Source organism: Rhamphochromis longiceps, linkage group LG6 (assembly GCF_057381845.1).
Source record: "Rhamphochromis longiceps isolate RC_006_pf linkage group LG6, R_longiceps_female_GT1.1, whole genome shotgun sequence".
Taxonomy (NCBI): Eukaryota; Metazoa; Chordata; class Actinopteri; order Cichliformes; family Cichlidae; genus Rhamphochromis; species Rhamphochromis longiceps.
The window spans coordinates 8,256,963-8,278,385 of record NC_140562.1 but is presented as its reverse complement, the minus strand read 5'-3'; the positions used below and the strand labels follow the sequence as shown (position 1 = coordinate 8,278,385).

At 42.9% G+C, this 21,423-nt stretch overlaps 1 protein-coding gene across 2 annotated transcripts in view; it reads left to right on the top strand.

Annotated features, from left to right (window-relative positions):
• LOC146667450 (glutamate receptor 2-like) overlaps nt 1-21,423 on the top strand; it is a 114,823-nt gene that overhangs the window by 47,809 nt on the left and 45,591 nt on the right. For both annotated transcript variants that reach the window (XM_085409122.1, XM_085409121.1), the window contains exon 16: nt 8,400-8,647. In XM_085409122.1, coding sequence (XP_085265248.1) covers nt 8,400-8,647 — 248 coding nt within the window. The remainder of the gene's footprint in view (nt 1-8,399; nt 8,648-21,423) is intronic.

Genomic DNA, 21,423 nt, shown 5'->3' with positions numbered 1-21,423 from the left:
GAGGGTGTGGGGAGCCACAGCCCCGTCCACCAGGGCATGAAGCAGGTATAGAGGAGATCAAAACTCCAGACATCCGGAGGCTCTCAGAACACAAGAGACCAAGGAAGACCAAGAGAGGGGCAGCCGCGCCACTATCCCAGAAAGAGCTGAGGAGAGTCCCAGATGAGGGGTCACTCAGCAGCCGCGGAGCATAAGCAGTGACGTGCCCAGGGAGCGCCGGCAGCCAGCTGCGCCAGAGTGACCGAGGCCGAGGGCACCCCACCCCCGAAGTGGCCCGAGCGAGCCCCAGGCTCCAGGCCCCGATAAGCAGCCACCAAGGAGTGAGCCGGTGTGACGCCCATCCCCGGACACAAAGACCCACCAACGCACCGATGTCTGTGGGCGTATGCCACTGGCAGGGGAAGTGGTGGTGGGAGATAGGCCTCCATACCTTGGAGGGCCTGAGATGTCCCTAGAGAGGTGGCGTCTGATACCCGACCTGACATATGGACACAGACATACAGGCACATATGTCAGGCACTCACCCAACGTGGAGACAGACATAAAGAGACACTGTACACACAATCACACTCCCCAAGCGTACTCTAAGCCCCAGGTCTAGGTACCCTTGCCGCTGGAGGGGGAAACTGCACCCAGACCCAGGTGGTGTTACCCTTTTCCCTGGGGTGGAGAGATGCAGACCGCCCCGACTCCGCAGCAGCAGGGAGGCCCCACATTCCAGACGCCAGTCGAACGGCCAAATCCTCCTCCTAGCACCCCCGCTCCATCAGGCCGCAGAGAACGGGGGTGTGAGAAGATTCCAGACCTCCGTCTGCCCGCTCATATGTATTGTTGATGCATGTGTGTTCTAAGGTGCATTTAAAACCCAGGAGGACATGGAGCGGCACCCTGCGCCAGGGCTGGGCCCCCATACACCCACCCGCCCACAACCCCGGCAACACACCAACCAGGGCCCCAGCCCGGAGACGGAGTACCCCCACAACCCCACGCCCGTCCCGGACCCACCCCGGGGCAGCCAGGCTACCAGGTCAGTAACCCACGTCCGTCAGCACAGACCCTCCCCTAGCCCCACTGCACGCAGCCACGAGGAAACCGTCACCTAAGAGCCAACAGAGCCCTTAATAGGCCATGACCGCTACCCCAGGTTGAGCCCTCCAAGGTAGATGCTCCTGGGGAACCCCCCGACGCCCTAAGCCTGTCCCTACCCCCACACCAATCACAACAGCGAAGGTGGGACCAAACTATGACCCCCCATCCCCGCTAGGTGATGGAGCTGATCAAAGGAGCCCAGAGCAATTGATCTGATGTGGTGGCAGAGGCTGTATCAAGACTAATGTAATCTAATAGATAATTTCTATATTGGTTAGAATTAAGATTATTTTTATTTTTCCAGTTCATGAGGACAGTTTTCTTGGCTATGCATAGGGCAGTGAAAACCATATGGGCTATATTCTTATCTGTAGTGACATTATCTAAGCTGCCCAACAAACACACTAAAGGGGAAGTTGGAATGTTACATTTCAGACACTTTGATAAGTCTTTACATATCTCGCGCCAAAACCTCTGAACTGGTGGACAGAACCAAAGAGCGTGTATATAATTGTCCGTTGAATTGGTTTGGCAGTGTGAGCAGTTGTTGGTAGACGTAAAGCCCATCTTGAACATCCGATGACCTGTATAGTGCACTCTATGTAATATTTTGTATTGAATTAATTGAAGACTGGGATTTCTAATTAGATGAAAGGTTTTTAAGCAAATCTGAGACCAGAAGTTTAGGTCTAAGTTAACTGATAAATCCGCTTCCCATTTTGCAATAGGAAGTGATATTGATTCATCTGTTTTAGAAAGCATTCTGTATATTTTGGATAGTAATTTGGGGGTTTTAAGAGTAAGAAATTGAACCACACTTGGTGGTGTTTGTAGTTCAACTTGACCCGGTTTAAATTTCTTTTTTACTATGGATTTAATTTGTTGATATTCTAAAAATCTTTTCTTGTTGATCCCATATTGTGTAACCAGTCTGTCAAATGGAATAAATTCTGTTCCTTCTAGTATATGTTCTAAGTATTTGATTCCTTTACCACTCCAATCTGAAAGGTTTATCATATTATTGTTTTATAATATGTCAGGGTTGTTCCAGATAGATGTACGTTTGCATGGGATTAAAAAGACTCCGTCAATTTTAGAAATTCCCACCATGCTGTCAGAGAAGAGCTGATGTTGACGCTTTTGAAGCATTCATGTCGTTGGATGTTTGAGCTGATAAGCTCTAGATTATTGCAAAGTGCTTGTTCTACATCTAGCCAAGGTTCATCTAAGAGGGTATGTTTTAGCCATCCTGAGATAAACCTTAGCCTGTTGACTGTTAGGTAGTTCTAATCCTCCTTTATCCTTGGTCTTTTGTAGTGTTTTTAAGCTTATACGGGGAGGTTTATTTTTCCAAAGGAATTTGGACATACATGAATCTAGAGATCTGAACCAATCTTGTGGCGGTTTAGTTGGGATCATTGAGAATAAATAATTTATTTTTGGTAAGACCATCATTTTTATAGCGGCAACCCTTCCCATGAGTGATATGGGTAAACATTTCCACCTAGCCAGATCACCTTCTACTGTCTTTAAAAGTGGGATATGGTTTAATTTAATTAGATCTGCAAGCTTGGGAGAAACATTAATACCTAAATATTTTATATTTCCCGATTGCAGTGGTGTAGAAAAGGAGTTATGGAAGGAGCAATTAATCAGAAGGACTGTAGATTTTGACCAGTTAATTGAGTAATCTGATATTCTTGCAAAAGAGTTTATCAATTCAATCACCCCAGAGATATTGGTTTGTGAGTTTTGGAGAAAAAGTAACACATCATCCGCATAAAGGCTGATTTTATGTTCCACGTTCTTGCATTTTATGCCCTTAATTACTGAATTCTGTCTAATTGCTGCTGCTAGTGGTTCAATAAAAATTGCAAACAGTGAAGGGGAGAGTGGGCATCCCTGCCTGGTGCCCCTCAGGAGACAGAAGCTGGAGGATGTCTGGTCATTTGTTCTAACACAAGCTGTTGGGGAATTATATAATATTTTTAACCAGTTTATGAAAGAGGATCCAAAACCAAATTTGTGTAAAGTTGCGAATAGAAATTTCCAGTTAACTCTGTCAAATGCTTTTTCTGCGTCTAAAGAGAATATTGTAGTTTCTAGGTTTTTACTGTATGAGTAGTCTATCAAATTAAGTAATCTACGTGTATTTGTTGATGAGTGCCTACCTTTTATGAAACCAGTTTGGTCAGGATGAATTAAGAGGGGGGTTATTTTCTCCAGTCTCTTTGAGAGAGCTTTGCAGATTATTTTAAGGTCTACATTTATAAGGGATATTGGACGATAGCTTGAGGGATATACAGGGTCTTTGCCTGGTTTTAGCAGGAGATTAATGTTTGCAGAATTCATATTTGATGGAAGTCTGCCCTTTTCTTTAATTTCCAACAACGTTCTGTAGAAAACTGGTGCTAGAAAATGTCCAGAATTCTTTGTAGAATTCTGCAGGAAAGCCGTCTGGACCTGGAGCCTTATTATTGGGCATACTTATCAGGGCTTCCTGGAGTTCACCTGATGTCAGTGGTGAATCCAGTGCCATTGCTTGAGTGTCTAATAATTTTGGAAGAGTTATGTTGTCCAAAAACTGATCAATTTCCTTTTTAGATGGGTTTATTTGTGGTGAATACAATCTTTTATAGAAATCCCTGAAAATGTTGTTTATTTGTATCGGTTCATATATTGTGTTCCCAGATGAATCTTGAACAGCACATATAGTTGTTTTTTCTTTCTTTATTTTTAGCTGGTTTGCTAGAAATTGACCGGATTTATTACCATGTTCATAATTTTGTAGGCGTAGTCTTTGTACTAAGAATTTTGTTTTTTTTTTATCAATTATCTCGTTCCAGGATCTCTTTGGTCGTTCACGCTGAAGTCCGTTCCTTTTAATTCCCTGCCGCGGCTTTTCACCTGTTCCTTTTGTTTGAAGTGGCCGAATTTGGCCACAATAGGACGTGTCTCAATTTTGGCCGGGGAAGATGCACTCTGAGCCTTCTTCATGACTAAATCTTGGAAACAGCGGTCGATGTAATCTTGGAGAGCGTCTAAATTCTCCCCGTTGTCCTCCAGGGTGTTAGGGTTAGGACAGATGTTGTTAGTTATATGACAATTTATTAGTATATTTGGTAATACTGAAGCTTAAAGAAACTTTGTTCAATTCTAAACTACCATTCGCTTTAATTTTCCGCCAAAATCTTCTGGGTCTGACGTCAGTTACAGCATGAGTCGCTTACCTTGTACGTCACTTCTGTCAATTACCTCCTCAGTCCGTCACTCCCCACGATAAACTGCTTAGAAGTATCAGGATGGATTAGAATGGGTGCGGATGTAAAAATGTGCTTCAACTTAGCGAAAGCTGAGTGGGCTTCTGGGGGCCAGGTGAAAGGTACCGTAGATGAGGTGAAACAGGTGAGAGGCGCAGCCACTTGGCTGTAGTTCCGAATGAAGTGGCGGTAAAAAGTCCGCGTCCCCAAGGAAGCTTTGAAGCTTTTTCCGTGACTCTGGGACCGGCCATTCCAGCACCGCCTTGACCTTCACTAGGTCGCTCTTCACCTGTCCTCCTGCCAAAATGTAGCCCAAAAAGGAAATAGATGAGGTGTGGAACTCAAAACTGTGGCTTCCTGGAGAGACTCGAAAACAGAGTTGATTAGTGGGAGAGGGTATTTATTTTTTACAGTAACATCGTTCAAACCTCGATAATCGATACACGGCCACAGCGACCCATCCTTCTTTCATACAAAGAAGAAGCCCGCAGCAACTGGGGAGAAAGAAGGTCGAATTATTCCTGCTGCCAGCGAGTTCTGGATGTAGTTCTCCATATATTCTCTCTCAGGACGGGACAGGTTATACAGTCTACTAGAGGGCAACGGGGCTTCCGGAAGTAAGTCAATAGTGCAATCGTATGGTCGGTGAGGCGGTAGAGAGCGAGCCTTGTCTTTATTGAACACTTCCTGTAAATCATGATACTCTGGAGGGAAGGTCTGGTGTTTGTGACAGGGGTGGAGCTCGATCTGCTGTTGCAGTGGGAATGGCTGACCTCAAACAGTTCGCCAAGCAAAACAGGCTCCAGCTGGTGATTTTTTTTACCTGGTCCAATCAATGTGAGCATTATGTCTCTGCAACCAGGGGGTGAGTAAAAATTTTTTTAGTACATCATGGACGAGGGCTTGGAATACTACCAGGGAAGTCGAGAGTTGGATCATGCCAGCCACTAGTGATTCCTGAATGTATTCCTCCATTGCCTCCCTCTCTGGCCTAGGAAGATTGTATAGTGGACTGGAGGGGAGAGCAGCACCAGAGAGGAGGTTAATAGCACAATCATAGGGATGATGTGGTGGCAGAGAAAGAGCCTTTTCCTTACTGAAGACCATTCTGAGGTCATGGTACTCCTCGAGGACCAGAAATAGATCTAAGATGGTTGTGTACAGCACCAGGAGCTGGAAACTGAGAGTAGAGCTGATTGCAAACAGAGAGAGTGACACGTTAAAATCCAGTTAAGTATTTGCTAGCAGTCCAGTCCAGGTGGGAGTTCTGATTTTTCAACCAGGGAAAACCAAAGATAAGGGATGGAAACATGAAGAGAGTTATTGTTTCCCAATGGTTGGCTGATGTGATTAGCTGCACGGGCTTGGTTTTATGAGTGATATAGGCAAAACCTTGAGTGGAGGCCGGAATGGGAGGCTTGAGAGGCACCAAGGGAAACCTTGCTGTCGGGCTAGATCCATGTCTATTAAATTTTTCTCACAACCGGACTCCACGAATGCTTGGAGAGAATGAGAGGTCTGATGGTATTTGAGCTTCACAGGGAGGGAGATGGAGTTTAGCTGCACCTGAAACGCCCACCAGTACCCCCAAATTTCAGGTGCCAATGAAATGCCCTGGCCGATCACAGTACAAACTCCCATGCAGGAAAACGCCTCTCTCTCTCCTACGGAGTGAGCCTGGATTGCCCGATTTGCATGGGCTCAGCAGGCTCCTTTGGTAACGGGAACAGGGTACTGGAGGGCGGACACACAACTCAAAGTACTTTGATGTGATGGTGAATTTATTTACAGGTGCACAGCGGGAGAATATGTGAGGTTTCAACTTATTTGCAAATGTGCGGAGAAAGTCTATGGGAGGTTTCCCACGGGGCAGCAAGTCTGAAATGAGGAAGAGGCAGAGAGAAGAACATGCGAGATGCGCTGCCCAGAGTGGGATGTGACAGTAGAGTCACATCCCACTGTCACATCCCAATGACCCTTTGTTGTCATTGTACATGCAATGAAATTATGGAGGCTCCACAGCATCAGTGCAGGACTAAAATATAAATAGTAAGACAGCAGGCATAAATAACAAATAGGAGAATAATAATAATGGATTGGATTTATATAGTGCTTTTCAAGGCACCCAAAGCGCTTTACAATGCCACTATTCATTCACTCTCACATTCACACACTGGTGGAAGCAGCTACAGTTGTAGCCACAGCTGCCCTGGGGCAGACTGACAGAAGCGAGGCTGCCATATCGCGCCATCGGCCCCTCTGGCCATCACCAGTAGGCGGTTAGGGTAAAGTGTCTTGCCCAAGGACACAACGACCAGGACAGAGAGCCCGGGGATCGAACCGGCGACCTTCCGGTTACAGATACGCTTCCCAACCCCCTGAGCCACGGTCACCCCAATAAATGTATACAAAGCAAGAGAAAAGCACATATTGGAGAACAAAGTGCTTGGAAGAGGTGCAAAGCACTTGCTCTGAGTTTAGAGTCCACATGTGAGTGTTCTGAGTGATCAGGGTACTCAGATTAGTGAGGTGAGTGGGCAGGGGTGGGTTGGGGGGGGAGTGTTTCTTAAAAGTCCGAATGGCCCAGGGGAATAAACTTTTAGTCTGTCTGTAGGTGTGGGACCCGACTGACCTGAGGTGCTGACCAAACGGGAGCGGGTCAGACAGGTGGTGGGCGGGGTGCAAGGGGTCACCTGTGATGACCTTGTTTTTCTTGAGACAGGAGGAGCTGGCAAAGGCCTCTAAGGGTGGCTGATGTCAGCCAACTTGACCAGTATTAATTACCCTCTGTGTTGCCTTCCTGTTGTCAGTAGTGGCCCCTGTGTACTAAAGACCCAGCCAGTAGAAGCGCATGCTCTCCACTGAGGAGTGGTAGAAGTCCAGCAGGAGCTTCTGGCCCAGGTTATTCTTCCTCAGGACATGAAGGGCCCCCATCAGGGCCTTGCGAGCCTGTACTGGTGTTTTTAAAAGTTATGTTTGACTTTATGACTTTCTGTGTCGTTTCTGGGATGCTTAGGACTCATATTGCACTGCTGGAAATAGTTTATTTTGATGCATATGCTGTTTTTTTGCAAATTTGCATTATAATATTTATTTTCGTTTTTCCTGCAGTATATAAAAATTGGTGTATTTCAAAAATAAAAGTATGAAGACACTTAAAATAAATTTCCTGTGGTGGGAAACTATTTTGTGCAACTTTTTTGTATTTACAGTTTTGAGGGATAAGCCTCTTAAATTTCTCTAACTAGAAATATATGTTAAAAAAACAAAAAACGATTTTCAATTTTTTTGTAGTTTATTGCACTTTTTTTAAATTTATGTAATTACTATGCACGTAATGCATACATATTATTAAAATTTGGGCTATAATAGTTGTATTGATGTATATTGTTAAGGGTTCAAATATTGAGGAGGGATACAGGAGGAAATCCAAATAACAACACTGATCCGGCCGGGTGGAGTCAAACGATGATTTTAATGAACACACGTGTATGCAATTCTTCCATAGCTCTAGGCCACTTTGCTCAATAGATCGCGCCGGACAAAGCTTCTGACCATCAATTAACTGACCGAGCTTCAACTCTTTAATAAGCACCAAAATGCAATGTGTATAAAATGATTACAGTTGCTCCTGCAATGAAAGAATATTCCATGATTATGATACCACCTGTAATACAGACTTTAATGTAATGTTAACAGCTTCAATAAATGCTTTAATGCAATGCTGATTAATGCAATGATAAAGATGATGGTTATGAACAGTAGCAGTAAAATAATTTCCCTGATCCCCACAGAACCTACAGTATTACTAGGTTTTAACAGTTTTACAATTTAGGCTTAACAACATTGCCCAGTGGAGCATTATGGAGCTAGTTTTAGAATATTGTCTTGTGGGATGATGCATCAACTCATTCAGGCTACAGTCATACTCTCTTTACCTTCAAAAGTGCTTTAGGTAAACGCCTTCTTTACATACATTACAGGTTATCTAAAGGTAAGTTATAAAAATTAAGTTATCGCATACTATCTGTGTCTGTTTCTCTTTTTTAGCGTTCTAAAATCGCCTTGTTTGACAAGATGTGGCAGTACATGAAAAACGCAGAACCTTCAGTTTTTGTCAAGAAAACATCAGAGGGTGTCCAGCGTGTCAGGAAATCCAAGGGAAAGTACGCTTACCTGCTGGAGTCCACCATGAATGAGTACATCGAGCAGAGGAAACCCTGTGACACAATGAAAGTTGGAGGAAACCTGGACTCAAAAGGCTATGGCATCGCCACACCAAAAGGATCCCCATTAAGGTGGGTGGATCAGTATAACAATGCTGGCCAACCTGCACTGCCATGTACCATTCACACTACTAACCTGCTGCCTAGCATACCATCCCTCTCCTAATTCCTACAGTTCTTCTCTCTGTATATGTAGATGAAAGAGAAAATCATGCTAAACTACTTTGAGCTTTAAAGAGATCCAGATTTTTCCTAAACTCAGTAACTTGAAGTCACAGTAATAACCCTGGCTGACAAACTGCTTGTTATCAGGTGGTAATTAGCCAGTGTTCAAGCTGTCCCTGTGCCTATACACATAACTCACTATGGAGAGCAGATAGATTCATCCCAAGGCTTACTGCCAGCTGGGTGTCGCAGTATGCGAGTGTGATGAATGGGACACGGCGGTTAACTCGTTGTTATAATAATCCACCTACCCTGATGACACCATCTCAGTGGTTTGTATTTATTACCATGGTTACCACCTCTGACCAATGGCTAGCGGTGGTTTCCATGACAAATGGGGGATAGGGTGTTTGATTTGCTTCCAGGTCTTAAAGAACCCCTTCAGATAGGCTCCTTTTATCTTGAAAATAAATGTGATGACATTTATAGTGTAAAACATTCTAAACAAACCTGTGAATGTCAAATTAAAGTGTCTTCATATTCTGTTTGATTTTTTTTTTTTTAAGTGTTAGTTATTATTTTTGGCTGCAGGCTTTTCTCCATTGATAACTTGGCTCTTTAAGACCTGGATCAAGGGATTTTTGCAAAGTTTATGACCTAATGCTGCATTCCATTTGAAGTTGGAATTTGCAATTTGCATGTGTGTGTTTGCGTCTGTCTGAGTGTGTACACATGTGTGTGTGTGTGTGTGTGTGTGTGTGTGTGTGTGTGTGTGTGTGTGTGTGTGTGTGTGTGTGTGTGTGTGTGTGTGTGTGTGTGTGTCTGTTGGGAGGAGGGAGGGCACTATATGTCACCATAAAATGTTTAAATTACATACGGACAGTTATACATAAATTACCTTCCCCCTACATTCCCTCAGAGCTGTCTCTTATTTTTTTAATATGTGAAAGTAGTAGTAGTTTTATATTTTTCTTTTATCTCATGCAATTGCGCAAGAATTTACATACATGTTTACACATGCAGATTAATAGCCTTTTTTTTTTTTTTAAATTGCTACAGAAAATACAACAAATTTACATTCATAAATAAACAACATTTAGCACTTTATATAGACCTATCTAAAGTGGCCCTTAAGAAATAGCTTAAATAAGAAGAATGGTATATAGCTCAACAATATTTGTGTCATATATATGAGAAAAAATATGTACACTTCAGAATCAACAAAGCAAAATCAGAACGGAACACTTTAATAAATGTAGCAAAAAAAAATCAGATGGTATTAAGTGGATTAGCAACAGTGTTGGGGAGTAACGGAATACATGTACCGCCGTTACGTATTTAAAATACAAAATATGAGTAACTGTATTGCGTTACAGTTACCGTTTTAAAAGGTGGTATTCAGAATACAGTTACTTTGTTGAAATGAATGGATTACATGGCTGTATTTTCCTGTTTCATTAGGCTATGAACTCTATATTTTTGGTGTCCACGCCGGTGGAAACCCAAACAAAACACGCATTAAGAGGCTCTCATGTCTGTGTCTCAATCTCACGGCCGATGTCACCTCTACTTGTAGCCCACATAATGACGTGAAGAAATATTTTAAAAAATTATTCACAAAAATGATTTAATATGAAGGCAATAGGCAGAGTGTTACAGGCATAGCCCTAAAGAATCTAGCCTCATGGGCAGTGTAGTCCGTGCTGCAGGGAGAATGGACTGCCATACCCGTTATGTGTCTGTGAACGAGGAAGGGAGAAAAAGAGTTGAAAAGTAAGAGATGTCACGGACCAAAAACGGGAGATGGAAGCATGTAAATATTTTTATATATATATGTAAGATGTATTATATTTTATAGGCAATAATTCACCCTGTTTGTTTACTAAACATGGTTTAGTTTAACTTACTGACAATGAAACTCTTACAAACACATATGCGGTAAGGCCAGCCATAAAAATACACCTGTCCACAACTGTCAAATTATTGTGATATCACAATTGCAGGGTGATCTACTAACAATGCACTGTATTGTACAGGGTGGGCCATTTATATGGATACACCGTAATAACATGGGAGTGGTTGGTGATGTTAAAGTCCTGTTTGTGGCACATTAGTATATGTGAGGGGGCAAACTCCTCAAGATGGGTGGTGACCATGGTGGCCATTTAGAAGTCGGCCATCTTGGATACAACTTTTGTTTTTTCAATAGGAACAGGGCCATGTGACACATCAAACTTATTGGTAATGTCACAAGAAAAACAATGGTGTGCGTGGTTTCAACGTAACTTTATTCTTTCATGAGTTATTTACAAGTTTCTGACCACTTATAAAATGTGTTCAATGTGCTGCCCATTGTGTTGGATTGTCAATGCAACCCTCTTCTCCCACTCTTCACACACTGATAGCAACACCGCAGGAGAAATGCCAGCACAGGCACCCAATATCCGTAGTTTCAGGTGCTGCACATCTCGTATCTTCACACCATAGACAATTGCCTTCAGATGACCCCAAAGCTAAAAGTCTAAGGGGGTCAGATCGGGAGACCTTGGAGGCTTTTCAACTGGCCCATGACGACCAATCCACTTTCCAGGAAACTGTTCATCTAGGAATGCTTGGACCTGGCACCCATAATGTGTTGGTGCACCATCTTGCTGGAAAAACTCAGGGAACGTGCCAGCTTCAGTGCATAAAGAGGGAAGCACATCATCATGTAGCAATTTCAAATATCCAGTGGCCTTGAGGTTTCCATTGATGAAGAATGGACCCACTATCGTTGTACCCCATATACCACACCAAACCATCACTTTTGTTGTTCCAACAGTCTTGGAGGATCCATCCAATGTGGGTTAGTGTCAGACCAATAGCGGTGGTTTTGTTTGTTAACTTCACCATTCACATAAAAGTTTGCCTCATCACTGAACAAAATCTTCTGCGTGATCTGAGGGTCCTGTTCCAATTTTTGTTTTGCCCATTCTGCAAATTCTGTGCGCCGATCTGGGTCATCCTCGCTGAGATGCTGCAGTAGCTGGAGTTTGTAAGGGTGCCATTTGTGAGTAGCCAATATCCGCCGAAGGGATGTTCGACTAATGCCACTCTCCAGTGACATGCGGCGAGTGCTACGCTGTGGGCTCTTGCTGAATGAAGCTGGGACAGCCACTGATGTTTCTTCATTAGTGACAGTTTTCTTGCGTCCACATTTTGGCAAATCCAACACTGAACCAGTTTCACGAAACTTAGCAAGCAGTTTGCTAACTGTAGCATGGGAGATGGGTGGTCTCGTAGGGTGTCTTGCATTGAAATCTGCTGCAATGACTGCGTTCACCAGATATCAACACAATTTCGATCCGCTCCTCACGTGTTAACCTCTTCGACATGTCAATGGCTGTGAACAAAGAGAAACTTGTAAATAACTCATGAAAGAATAAAGTTACGTTGAAACCAAGCACACAATTGTTTTTCTTGTGGCATTACCAATAAGTGAACTGAAACAAACATTTATTTTTAGGTCCATTCTGCTGCTGATACATACTTTAGGTTTCTGAATATTAAACTTGTTTCTGCCTTTCATAGTGTGTAACCTGAAGGCCCTGAGTACTTTCTCCCACACTGAAAACACTGGAATGATAAAATGATTTAAACATTACCTAATAAGACTGATTCAGGACAGACAATTCGTTATTTTAAACTTTTCTAGCAGTCCTTCACAAACAGGGAGCAGTCTGTCTATTCTCTCCATCTGTCAGCTGCTGCTGGCTCTTCCTCCTCCTCTTCCTCACACACTGCTGAGTTTGTCCTGGTGGATCATCAGGGGTGCAAAGCCTCACAGATGATGTGCAGCAGTGGGTCCTTCAGTCTGTCCTCACTCCGGACACTTGCAGTTGTCACACATGGAAATCAAATGTGTGATAAGCTGCAGGATTCAAACACAAGTGTGACTTATAAATGAATGTTCATACTTTTATTACACAATCAGAGAGAAAGAAAAAGAGAGAGTGCAGGACAGACAGACAGGTGACAGTCTCAGGTGTATACACTGCTACAAAACAGCACAAGAGAAGGAGGATTTAGTGTTTGTGTCATTACGAGTGCTCAACAAGAAGAGTTCCCAGATGGTACAGTGATGGTCCTGTGATTAAAGCATCTTTCTTTCAGCTTAACGAGTGAACCGTCAGCTCGTTCAAAAACACGTTAAAGTCCGTTTGGCTCGACACCACCGAACAGAGGCAGCAATATAACATAGCTAACATTAACAGTGCAGTGAATCCTGCTTGTGCCGTGATGTTCAGGACTGCAAACCGAGCAGCATTCATTGACTTTCATCTTGTTGTATTTGTGGATATATGACTGACTTTAATTATCCATAAAATCATCACATTCTCTGTAAGATTAAGGTCAGCTATAGTACTAACATTGCTAATGTTTGCAACTTTGCCGACATGTGGCTAACAGTAATGTTTTAATGTTCTTCATTATTAAACATTTGCACATAAATAAGTGACATAATATTCAGTACTTACTTTTGAAAGTTTACTTTTTCGGCCGCTCTGCTTAACCCATCTGCCGCTTTTTTCGGCAAAATTATCCACACCCACCGCCGCACTATGAATTCTGCGATATATGGGACCACAAAGTCCACAGCGGACCAAACTTCATATTTGGGGAAAACGACGGCGTATTTGGAGACCGCATTTGGAGTACACTTCGGATTGGGACAGCCATGGTCACGTCGCTGTGACATAATAGGTCTCAAAATGCGTACTCCGAAGCGTACTGTAGTCAGCAAGTTTAGAAAATCCTCTTAAAATGTGAGATTCAGAGATTCAGTATAAAACTACTGTAATTCTTAAACTGTTCATGCAGTATTTTTGTTAACCTCCTTAAATCTTGTTTCATTTAAAAATCTGGTGGTGTATAGGGGCAAAATTGCAAACATTGGGTCCTTATCAAAATTATCTTTCCGGTTTCTAGGCTGTTACACCATTGTTGGCCTCGTATTCATATGACACCCAATGGCATTTTAATCCATAGCCTCATTTCCACAAAGAAAAAAGTTAACTATGTGAAATGTAAGTAAAAGCAATGCAGGGAGTAGTGATGGTAAATTTGATTGTTTTTACTGAATCGAGTTTGAATGAGTCACTCACAAAAATGAATCGGATTTTTTGAGTCATTTGAGTCACTGAGTCAGTTGCCCAGAGAGTGCAAAAAGATTACATTTTCACTCAAACTTAATGTGTTTCTCTTTTCATGTATATCCTACTGCTAAGATGATTGAAAAAGAATAACAACTATTTTTATAGAGCAAAAAAGAGCAAAAAAAATTACGATTTCTAAAGGGAAAATTTATTTTATTTATTTTTATTGTATTTTATTAGTTTTTTCCTCAAATGTCAAATATATATTTTCTCATCTAAATGTCCACTGAGCTGTGAGCCAGGGGGCGGTAATGTGCCTTAACAGTGGTTGCCAACCAAAAAGTAGAAGAAGAAGCTGTGAGCCAGGAAGGTTGGGGGGTTGGGTGGGGGTGAGTGAGTAGTCGTGTCCAAATTCATGGGCTGCATCCTCCTGAGGACCCGGCCTTCACGGTCTACGTGGGCCAGGTCCTCAGAAGGTCAGGTAGGCCGGAAGTAAACGGCTGTGAAATTGGACGGTCTAGGCTGTCTCGGTGGAGTTTAATAAACTCGGCCGTCTGCTCCTTGCTATCGAAAATATAACAGGACACTGGCGTAAATTCTCGACCATCTCAAACTTCTGTTTGATCAGTTTTCTGTTTGACGTTTATTGAGCTTTATTAATCCCCCCGGGTGGGTTCCTCCTTGGTTTTCACAACCAAGGAGGAACCCACCCGGGGGATTAATAAAGTTTTATTTTATCTAATCTAATCTAATAACTTTAATCTCAGCCAAACTGATTTACTCACGAACAAATAAAACACTGAAAAAAGCCAAACAATAACATTTTTAGGTTGTCTAAGTGACTTATATATTATGTTTAACCTGAGTAGTGAAAGTCTGCGGTGATCTGAAATGATGTGCCGGGAGTTGTGCCGTTCTCAGTGGCTCTAGTGACCCTCGAGCTCTCGGCCAGCTATCGAGCTGGTGGGTAACAGACGTCTCCGAAAACATCAAAGCACTTTTGCAAATATGCGATATCTTGATAAATGCGTCCTCAGGAGGATGCAGACCATGAATTTGGACACGACCAGTGATTCATTGATGCTACAATTCAGCACAGGAAGGGAGGAGGTGAATGAGTGATTCGTTCATGCTACGATTCAGCACAGGAAGGGAGGGGGTGAGTAACTCAAATGTGCTGTTAGCAGAGCGATGCTACTGTGAACTGAGGAGCTATTTTGATGTGAGCTTTCTACTCAGGGTGTTTTCTTCCAGTTCAGAGCAGAAATGTTTCTGTTAAGAAACTGGCTGTTGTTTTTTTTCCCCCACAATTTTAATTATAAGCGAAATATATTTCTACTATTGAAATTAGTTTGCTAACAGCAACAGGGATGAGTCAGTGAAGGAGTCAGTTGGGCTTGTGAATCATGATTCACAAGTCAGTAAAGTGATTCTCGAGTATTTTATATCAACTGAAGCCCATGTCCAAAAGATTGTGACAGGGCGCACAGGTAGTAAGAGGTTTTACAGACCTGAGGAAATCACATGATAGGGTGGGGCTAGGTTTCACAATGAGCTCACCCGAAACCTTGGCTGATTGTGACCTACACCTGTTTTCACGCCTTGGCTCATGTGATTAGGTATAGGATCATCAGGGGGTCCTTTTGTCCCTCTTTGGGGGGATACTCCAACAGGGTTTAAATCTGGGACTCTCCACCATTTGACCCTAGAACTGAAGAAGCCTCAGTTGAGAGGTGAAACGTCTTCAAGCAACTTATAGAAGTCCAGACGCTTTTCTTTCCAAGCTCCTTAGACTTTATCCACATTACTGTAGAAGCTGCACCAAGCGGACCACAAATAGTTTTTTTAAACTATCTTTGTGACTTCAACTCTCCTTCAGTACAAAAGGTTTGTTGGTGAGGTCACAGAGATCCTCAGCATATTCAACCTAACTAGGTTCTCGGTTCAGATCAGTTTCAAGTTTTATTGTCATGTACAGATAAACAGTGTAGCCACATTTACCCATAATGAAATTCTTTGGCTTGTGCTCCTCAGCTTTACATGAGCATATAAAAGTGTGCAGTTAAATGAAGAAGAAAATAACAGAAATAACAGTAATAATAATGATAAAGAGAAAAAAGTATTAAATATTTAGAGAATTTGAGACTAGTTTTGGTATTTACAGTTTGTGCAAAACTTGTGCAATGAGCATTTAAGTGGGATTAGTTGAAGTGACAGTGTGTAGAGTCCTGTAATTGTAGTGAGTGTGTAATGGTGTGTATAGAATGTCAGCAGTTCAGAAAAGCCTAATGGCTTGTGGGTAAAAACCGTCTCTGTGTCCGGCAGGCGGGTCTGGATGCTCCTGAACCGCCTGCCGGACAGCAGGAGTGTGAAAAATCTGTGGCTGGGATCAGAGAGGATCCGCTGCATCTTCCTCATCCTGCGTGACTGGCAGTTCAGTCCTGGTGATGCGCTGTGCTGATCTCACCACCCTCTGCAGATCAGCAGAACTTTATCACCAGATACCAGCTAATTTAACATCAGAAACAACAGTCACATCAAGGCGCTTTATATTTTAAGGTAGACCCTACAATAATACAACATGCTTCAGCTTCAGCTACTCCAAGAGCTGGGCTCTGCTTAGTACCTTTCTCCAGCATCCGACAAGCTAGCCAAGGTCAGCAGACTCCTTCAGCGTGTTGGCTCCCTTTTGGCTCCCTGGTGGCTACAGCCCCATACTTTCCTCAGCAATAGAGATGCACAACATGGTCCATTCAGACTCAGTTTCTCCAGAAATTAAAAGTCTCCTGCACTGGGGAGATCAGAATGAGGTTCCCAGCACACCCTCACTTTATATGTGGATACACCAGTCCTGTCTGGCATCCTCCCCTCCCACCTGATCTGTTCACCACCAGGTGAATGGATCTTTTCACCCAAATGTGCAAGATATGACAGCAGGTCTAATGATACAATTGCAAAATCAATCATCAACCTGCGACTGATGGCATCCTGGTTCCAACTCTTATCACAAACATGGTTTTACTTGATCATAATGTTCATCATGGACAATCTGTGAACCTAGAAGTTTTGTGAGAGAACACCACTCAGGTTCAGATCAATGTGTTGGCTTGGCTGTTCCTCCCAGTCACGCCATGACAGTTTATATGTCACTTTCCTGCCAGGACACTTGTCCGTTTTAGCCACATGCTCTACAAACGCACTCTTTCATAATCAATCGTCTACCAATTGAAAGGTTGGTGGCTCCTCCAGCCTGCATGTTAAAGTATCCTTGTCCAACATTCTGAACCACTGTGAGTTGCCTACAATGTATCTATCGGAATATAAGTGCATAAATGTTAGGTTCAAAAAGTACTTGTATTACTGTGTTTGTGAATAGGTGAATGAAGCTTGGAGTTAGAAAGCGCTTTGAGTGCTCAAATTATGTAGGAAAAGACTATATAACGTAGGTAGGAAGTAATGAAGTACAAATACTTTGTTACTGTACATACGTAGAATTTTTAATTATCTGCACTTTACATTATACCGCTTACATTTTCAAAGCGGGCTCATTACTTTTGATTAAACACATTTAATGGAAATTATTATTTCACGTCATTGTAGGCTATCAAACATCAAACCGATTTGAGTCTAAATAGCAAATACATGCAACACAATACTGTTCATGTATTAATCACCAGGGGATATCACATAAAAAGAGATGAAAGAGATAAAACCTTGTGCCATATTCAAGTGTTAATATGGGCTGGCGGCTTTTTGTTTGTTTGTTTTTTTTGTCTATAAATTGCGCTTGTGGTACTTCAGCATCTAGCTACCAGTACAGAAAAGGAGTAAGCATAAAGGATGTAAATGATTACTTTTTTTAAAGTAATCCATGTGATTTCAAATGCTACATTTCTATCAGCTTAACAGACATCAGGAAACACACAAACTGCTGCTATGAGTGCAGTTTGCAGCACAGTGCAAACTGCACCTGGACACTACTCCAACAGAGGTCGATCATCTTGTTAATAATTTTACCTCACTACATATGACTCTGGATACTATAGCTCCTGTGAAAAATAGAGCCTCAAATCAGAAATATTTGACTCTGTGGTATAATTTCCAAACACGTAGCTTAACCTCCTAGGACCTGGCGTCCACATATGTGGACATCACATTTTGGGTTATTTAGACCAAAATACTCAATTTTGCTCTACAAGGGCCTAATATCCACTTACAAGGACATTATACTGCTACTGTTCTATGCTACCTTATTTTTCTTAAAAACAAAAATAAGATTTAAAAAAAATCTGGCAATTCTTTGTTTTTACATTCACTGGGGCCCAATATGCCCAAATATCAAAGAGAAATTAAAAATGCATGCCGTGGAAGAGTTCGGGTCTTAGGAGGTTAAAGCAGATAACTCGTAAGCCGGAGAGGAAATGGCATGTCACAAATGTAGAAGATCATCATTTAGCCTGAAGAAATAGTTTAGTGCTTTATAAGAACATCTTATTATTCATCACTGATTGAGTAAATAAGAACAACCCTAGGTGTCTCATTAGTTACAGAATTGAATTCAAACTCCTGCTCCTCACATACAAGGTCTGTAATAATCAGGCCCCATCTTATCTTAATGACGTTATAGTACCATATCACCCCATTAGAGCACTTTACTCTCACCCTGCAGGCCTACTTGTTGTTCCCAGAGTATTTAAAAGTAGAATAGGAGGCAGAGCCTTCAGCTTTCAGGCCCCTCTCTTCTGTGGAACCAGCTTCCAGTTTGGATTTGGGAGACAGACACTAGCTCTACTTTTAAGATTAGACTTAAAACTTTCCTTTTTGCTTAAGAATATAGATGTTATGCTGCAATAGTTGTAGGCTGCTGGGGGATTCCCATGATGTACTGAGTTTCCTTTCTCACTCACTATGTGTTAATACACCACTCTGCATTGAATCATACTTGTTATTAATCTCTGTCTCTCTTCCACAGCATGTCCTTATCCTGTCTTCCTTCTCTCACTCCAACCAGTCGCAGCAGATGGCCCCGCCCCTCCCTGAGCTTGGTTCTGTCGGAGGTTTCTTCCTGTTAAAAGGGAGTTTTTCCTTCCCACTGTTGCCAAAGTGCTTGCTCATAGGGGGTCATATGATTGTTGGGTTTTTCCTCTGTATATATCAGGGGTCGGCAACCTGCGGCTCTTTAGTCCTTATAGTGCAGCTCCGCGTGGTTTGGGAAAATAAATTAGAAGTATTTAGCTGAAGTGTATTTTACTTATGTTAGTTCTTTTTTACCTTGTAGTTCTAAATTGGAAGATTATTGTGATATTGAAATATAAAAATAAAATTATATTCTTTTATTTTTTCATCGCTCAAAATAAGCTTCACACTCGCAGAAGCCGGTATGCCTGCCGAAACGCCGTGCATTTATCGAGACTTTCAACCCCAGGTAGGCCAATTATGGATCCACATTATGTCAGCAGCTATTCTCCACCATGAACTATGTTAAAAACAAACACAGCTTACGCCTCACAGAGGACAGCTTACAGTCCTGCGTAAAGATGAAAGTCACTTCGTACAGCCCCGATTTGCAGACGCTGTGCGCAGAGGTTCAGGAGCAGAAGTCCCATTGTAAACATATCACGGCAGACACGACGATGTTTGCATGAACATGCTTTTCAGCATCTCTTTAACGACCACTTTTCACACACGGTTGTTGACGCATACAGCCGGCTGTAGCTTTTCAGCTCACAGCCCGACACTAGTGATGGGATTTTCGGCTCTTTTTAGAGAACCGGCTCTTTTGTTTCGGCTCACTAAAAAGATCCGGATCTTTCGGCTCCGAACCGGCTCTTCAGGTTGTTTTGTTGCTTTAATTAATTTATTATTAACAACAATATAAAATTATGCACAAAAGGAATTACTAATGGTTCAAGGTTCAAGGTTCTTTATTTGTCACATGCATAGTTATACAAGTATAACACACAGTGAAATGTAGCCTGACACGCTCCTCGACATGTGCAAAAATTGGGGGGGGTGTAGAGGAAGAACATTATATATATATATGTACATACATATAGTATATACACTGGGTGAATGTGCAGTAGTAGCAGCAAGCAGGTGAATTCTGTACATTAATATGAATAGACATCTGACTATTTTACAGGATAGACAATATAAACATATTTAAAATTAAAGGAATTGAAATGTACATTGTGCCTTGGTTTAGTGTCTGGAAGAGTCCTGTCTCAGTCAATTATAGATGATGTGAGAGGGCGGGTGTGTGTGTTTAGGGCACGGATGGCTTGGGGATAGAAGCTCCTCTTGAGTCTCTCTGTCCTTGCCCGGAAGATGCGGAACCTTCTACCAGATTGCAGAAGTTGGAACAGTTTGTTGCCAGGATGGGATGGGTCCTTCAGTATCTGCGCTGCTCTAGTCCGGCATCTCCTGGTGTAGGTGTCCTGAAGCGGGGGGAGAGCAATCCTGCAGCAGTGTTCTGCTGTACGGATCACTCTCTGGAGAGCTTTTTGGTCCTTCACACAGCTGTTCCCGAACCACGATGTCATGTTCTGTGTGAGGATGCTCTCCACAGCGCCTGTATAGAAAATCCTGAGGATCTTTGGAGAGACCCTGAACTTCCTCAGTTGTCGTAGGTGATACAGGCGCTGCCTAGCCTTTTTGGTCTGGACCTGAATGTGGGCAGCCCATGTCAGGTCTGAGGAGATGTGGACACCAAGATACTTGAAGGACTGCACCCTCTCCACTGGAGCTCCATTGATGATAATGGGCTTGTAGTCTCTGTGCTGACCCCTTCTGAAGTCCACCACCAGCTCCTTGGTCTTGCTGACGTTCAGCTGGAGGTGGTTGTCCTGGCACCACGATGCCAGATTCTTCACTTCATCCATGTAGGCCGCCTCATTGTTGTTGGAGATGGCACCCAACACCACTGTGTCGTCAGCAAACTTCACAATGGTGTTGGAGCCATGGGTGGCCACACAGTCTGAAGTGTAGAGGGAGTAGAGCAGTGGCGAGAGGACACATCCCTGAGGTGCTCCTGTGTTGATGGTGATGCTGTTGGAGAAGCACCTGCCCACCCTCACCACCTGAGTTCTGCCAGTGAGGAAGTCCAACACCCATGCACACAGACGGCTGTTAAGTCCCAGATCCCTCAGCTTTGTGAACAGTCTGCAGGGCACTATTGTGTTAAACGCTGAACTGTAATCAACAAACAGCATTCGCACATAGTTACCCTGTTTCTTGTCCACGTGGCTGAGAGTGGTGTGTAGGACGTGGGCGATGGCATCCTCTGTGGATCTGTAGGCAAACTGCAGCGGATCTGTGGTGTCTGGGATGGAGGAGGAGATGATGTTCTTCAGCAGCCTCTCAAACACCTTCATTACTACCGAGGTCAGTGCAACTGGCCGGTAATCGTTCAGGGATGAGGGTTTGCTGTTCTTGGGCACAGGGATGATGGTGGATCTTTTGAAGCATGTGGGGACCACAGACTTCGCCAGGGACTCGTTGAAGATGTAAGTGAACACACCTGCTAGCTGGTCAGCACAGCAGCGCAGC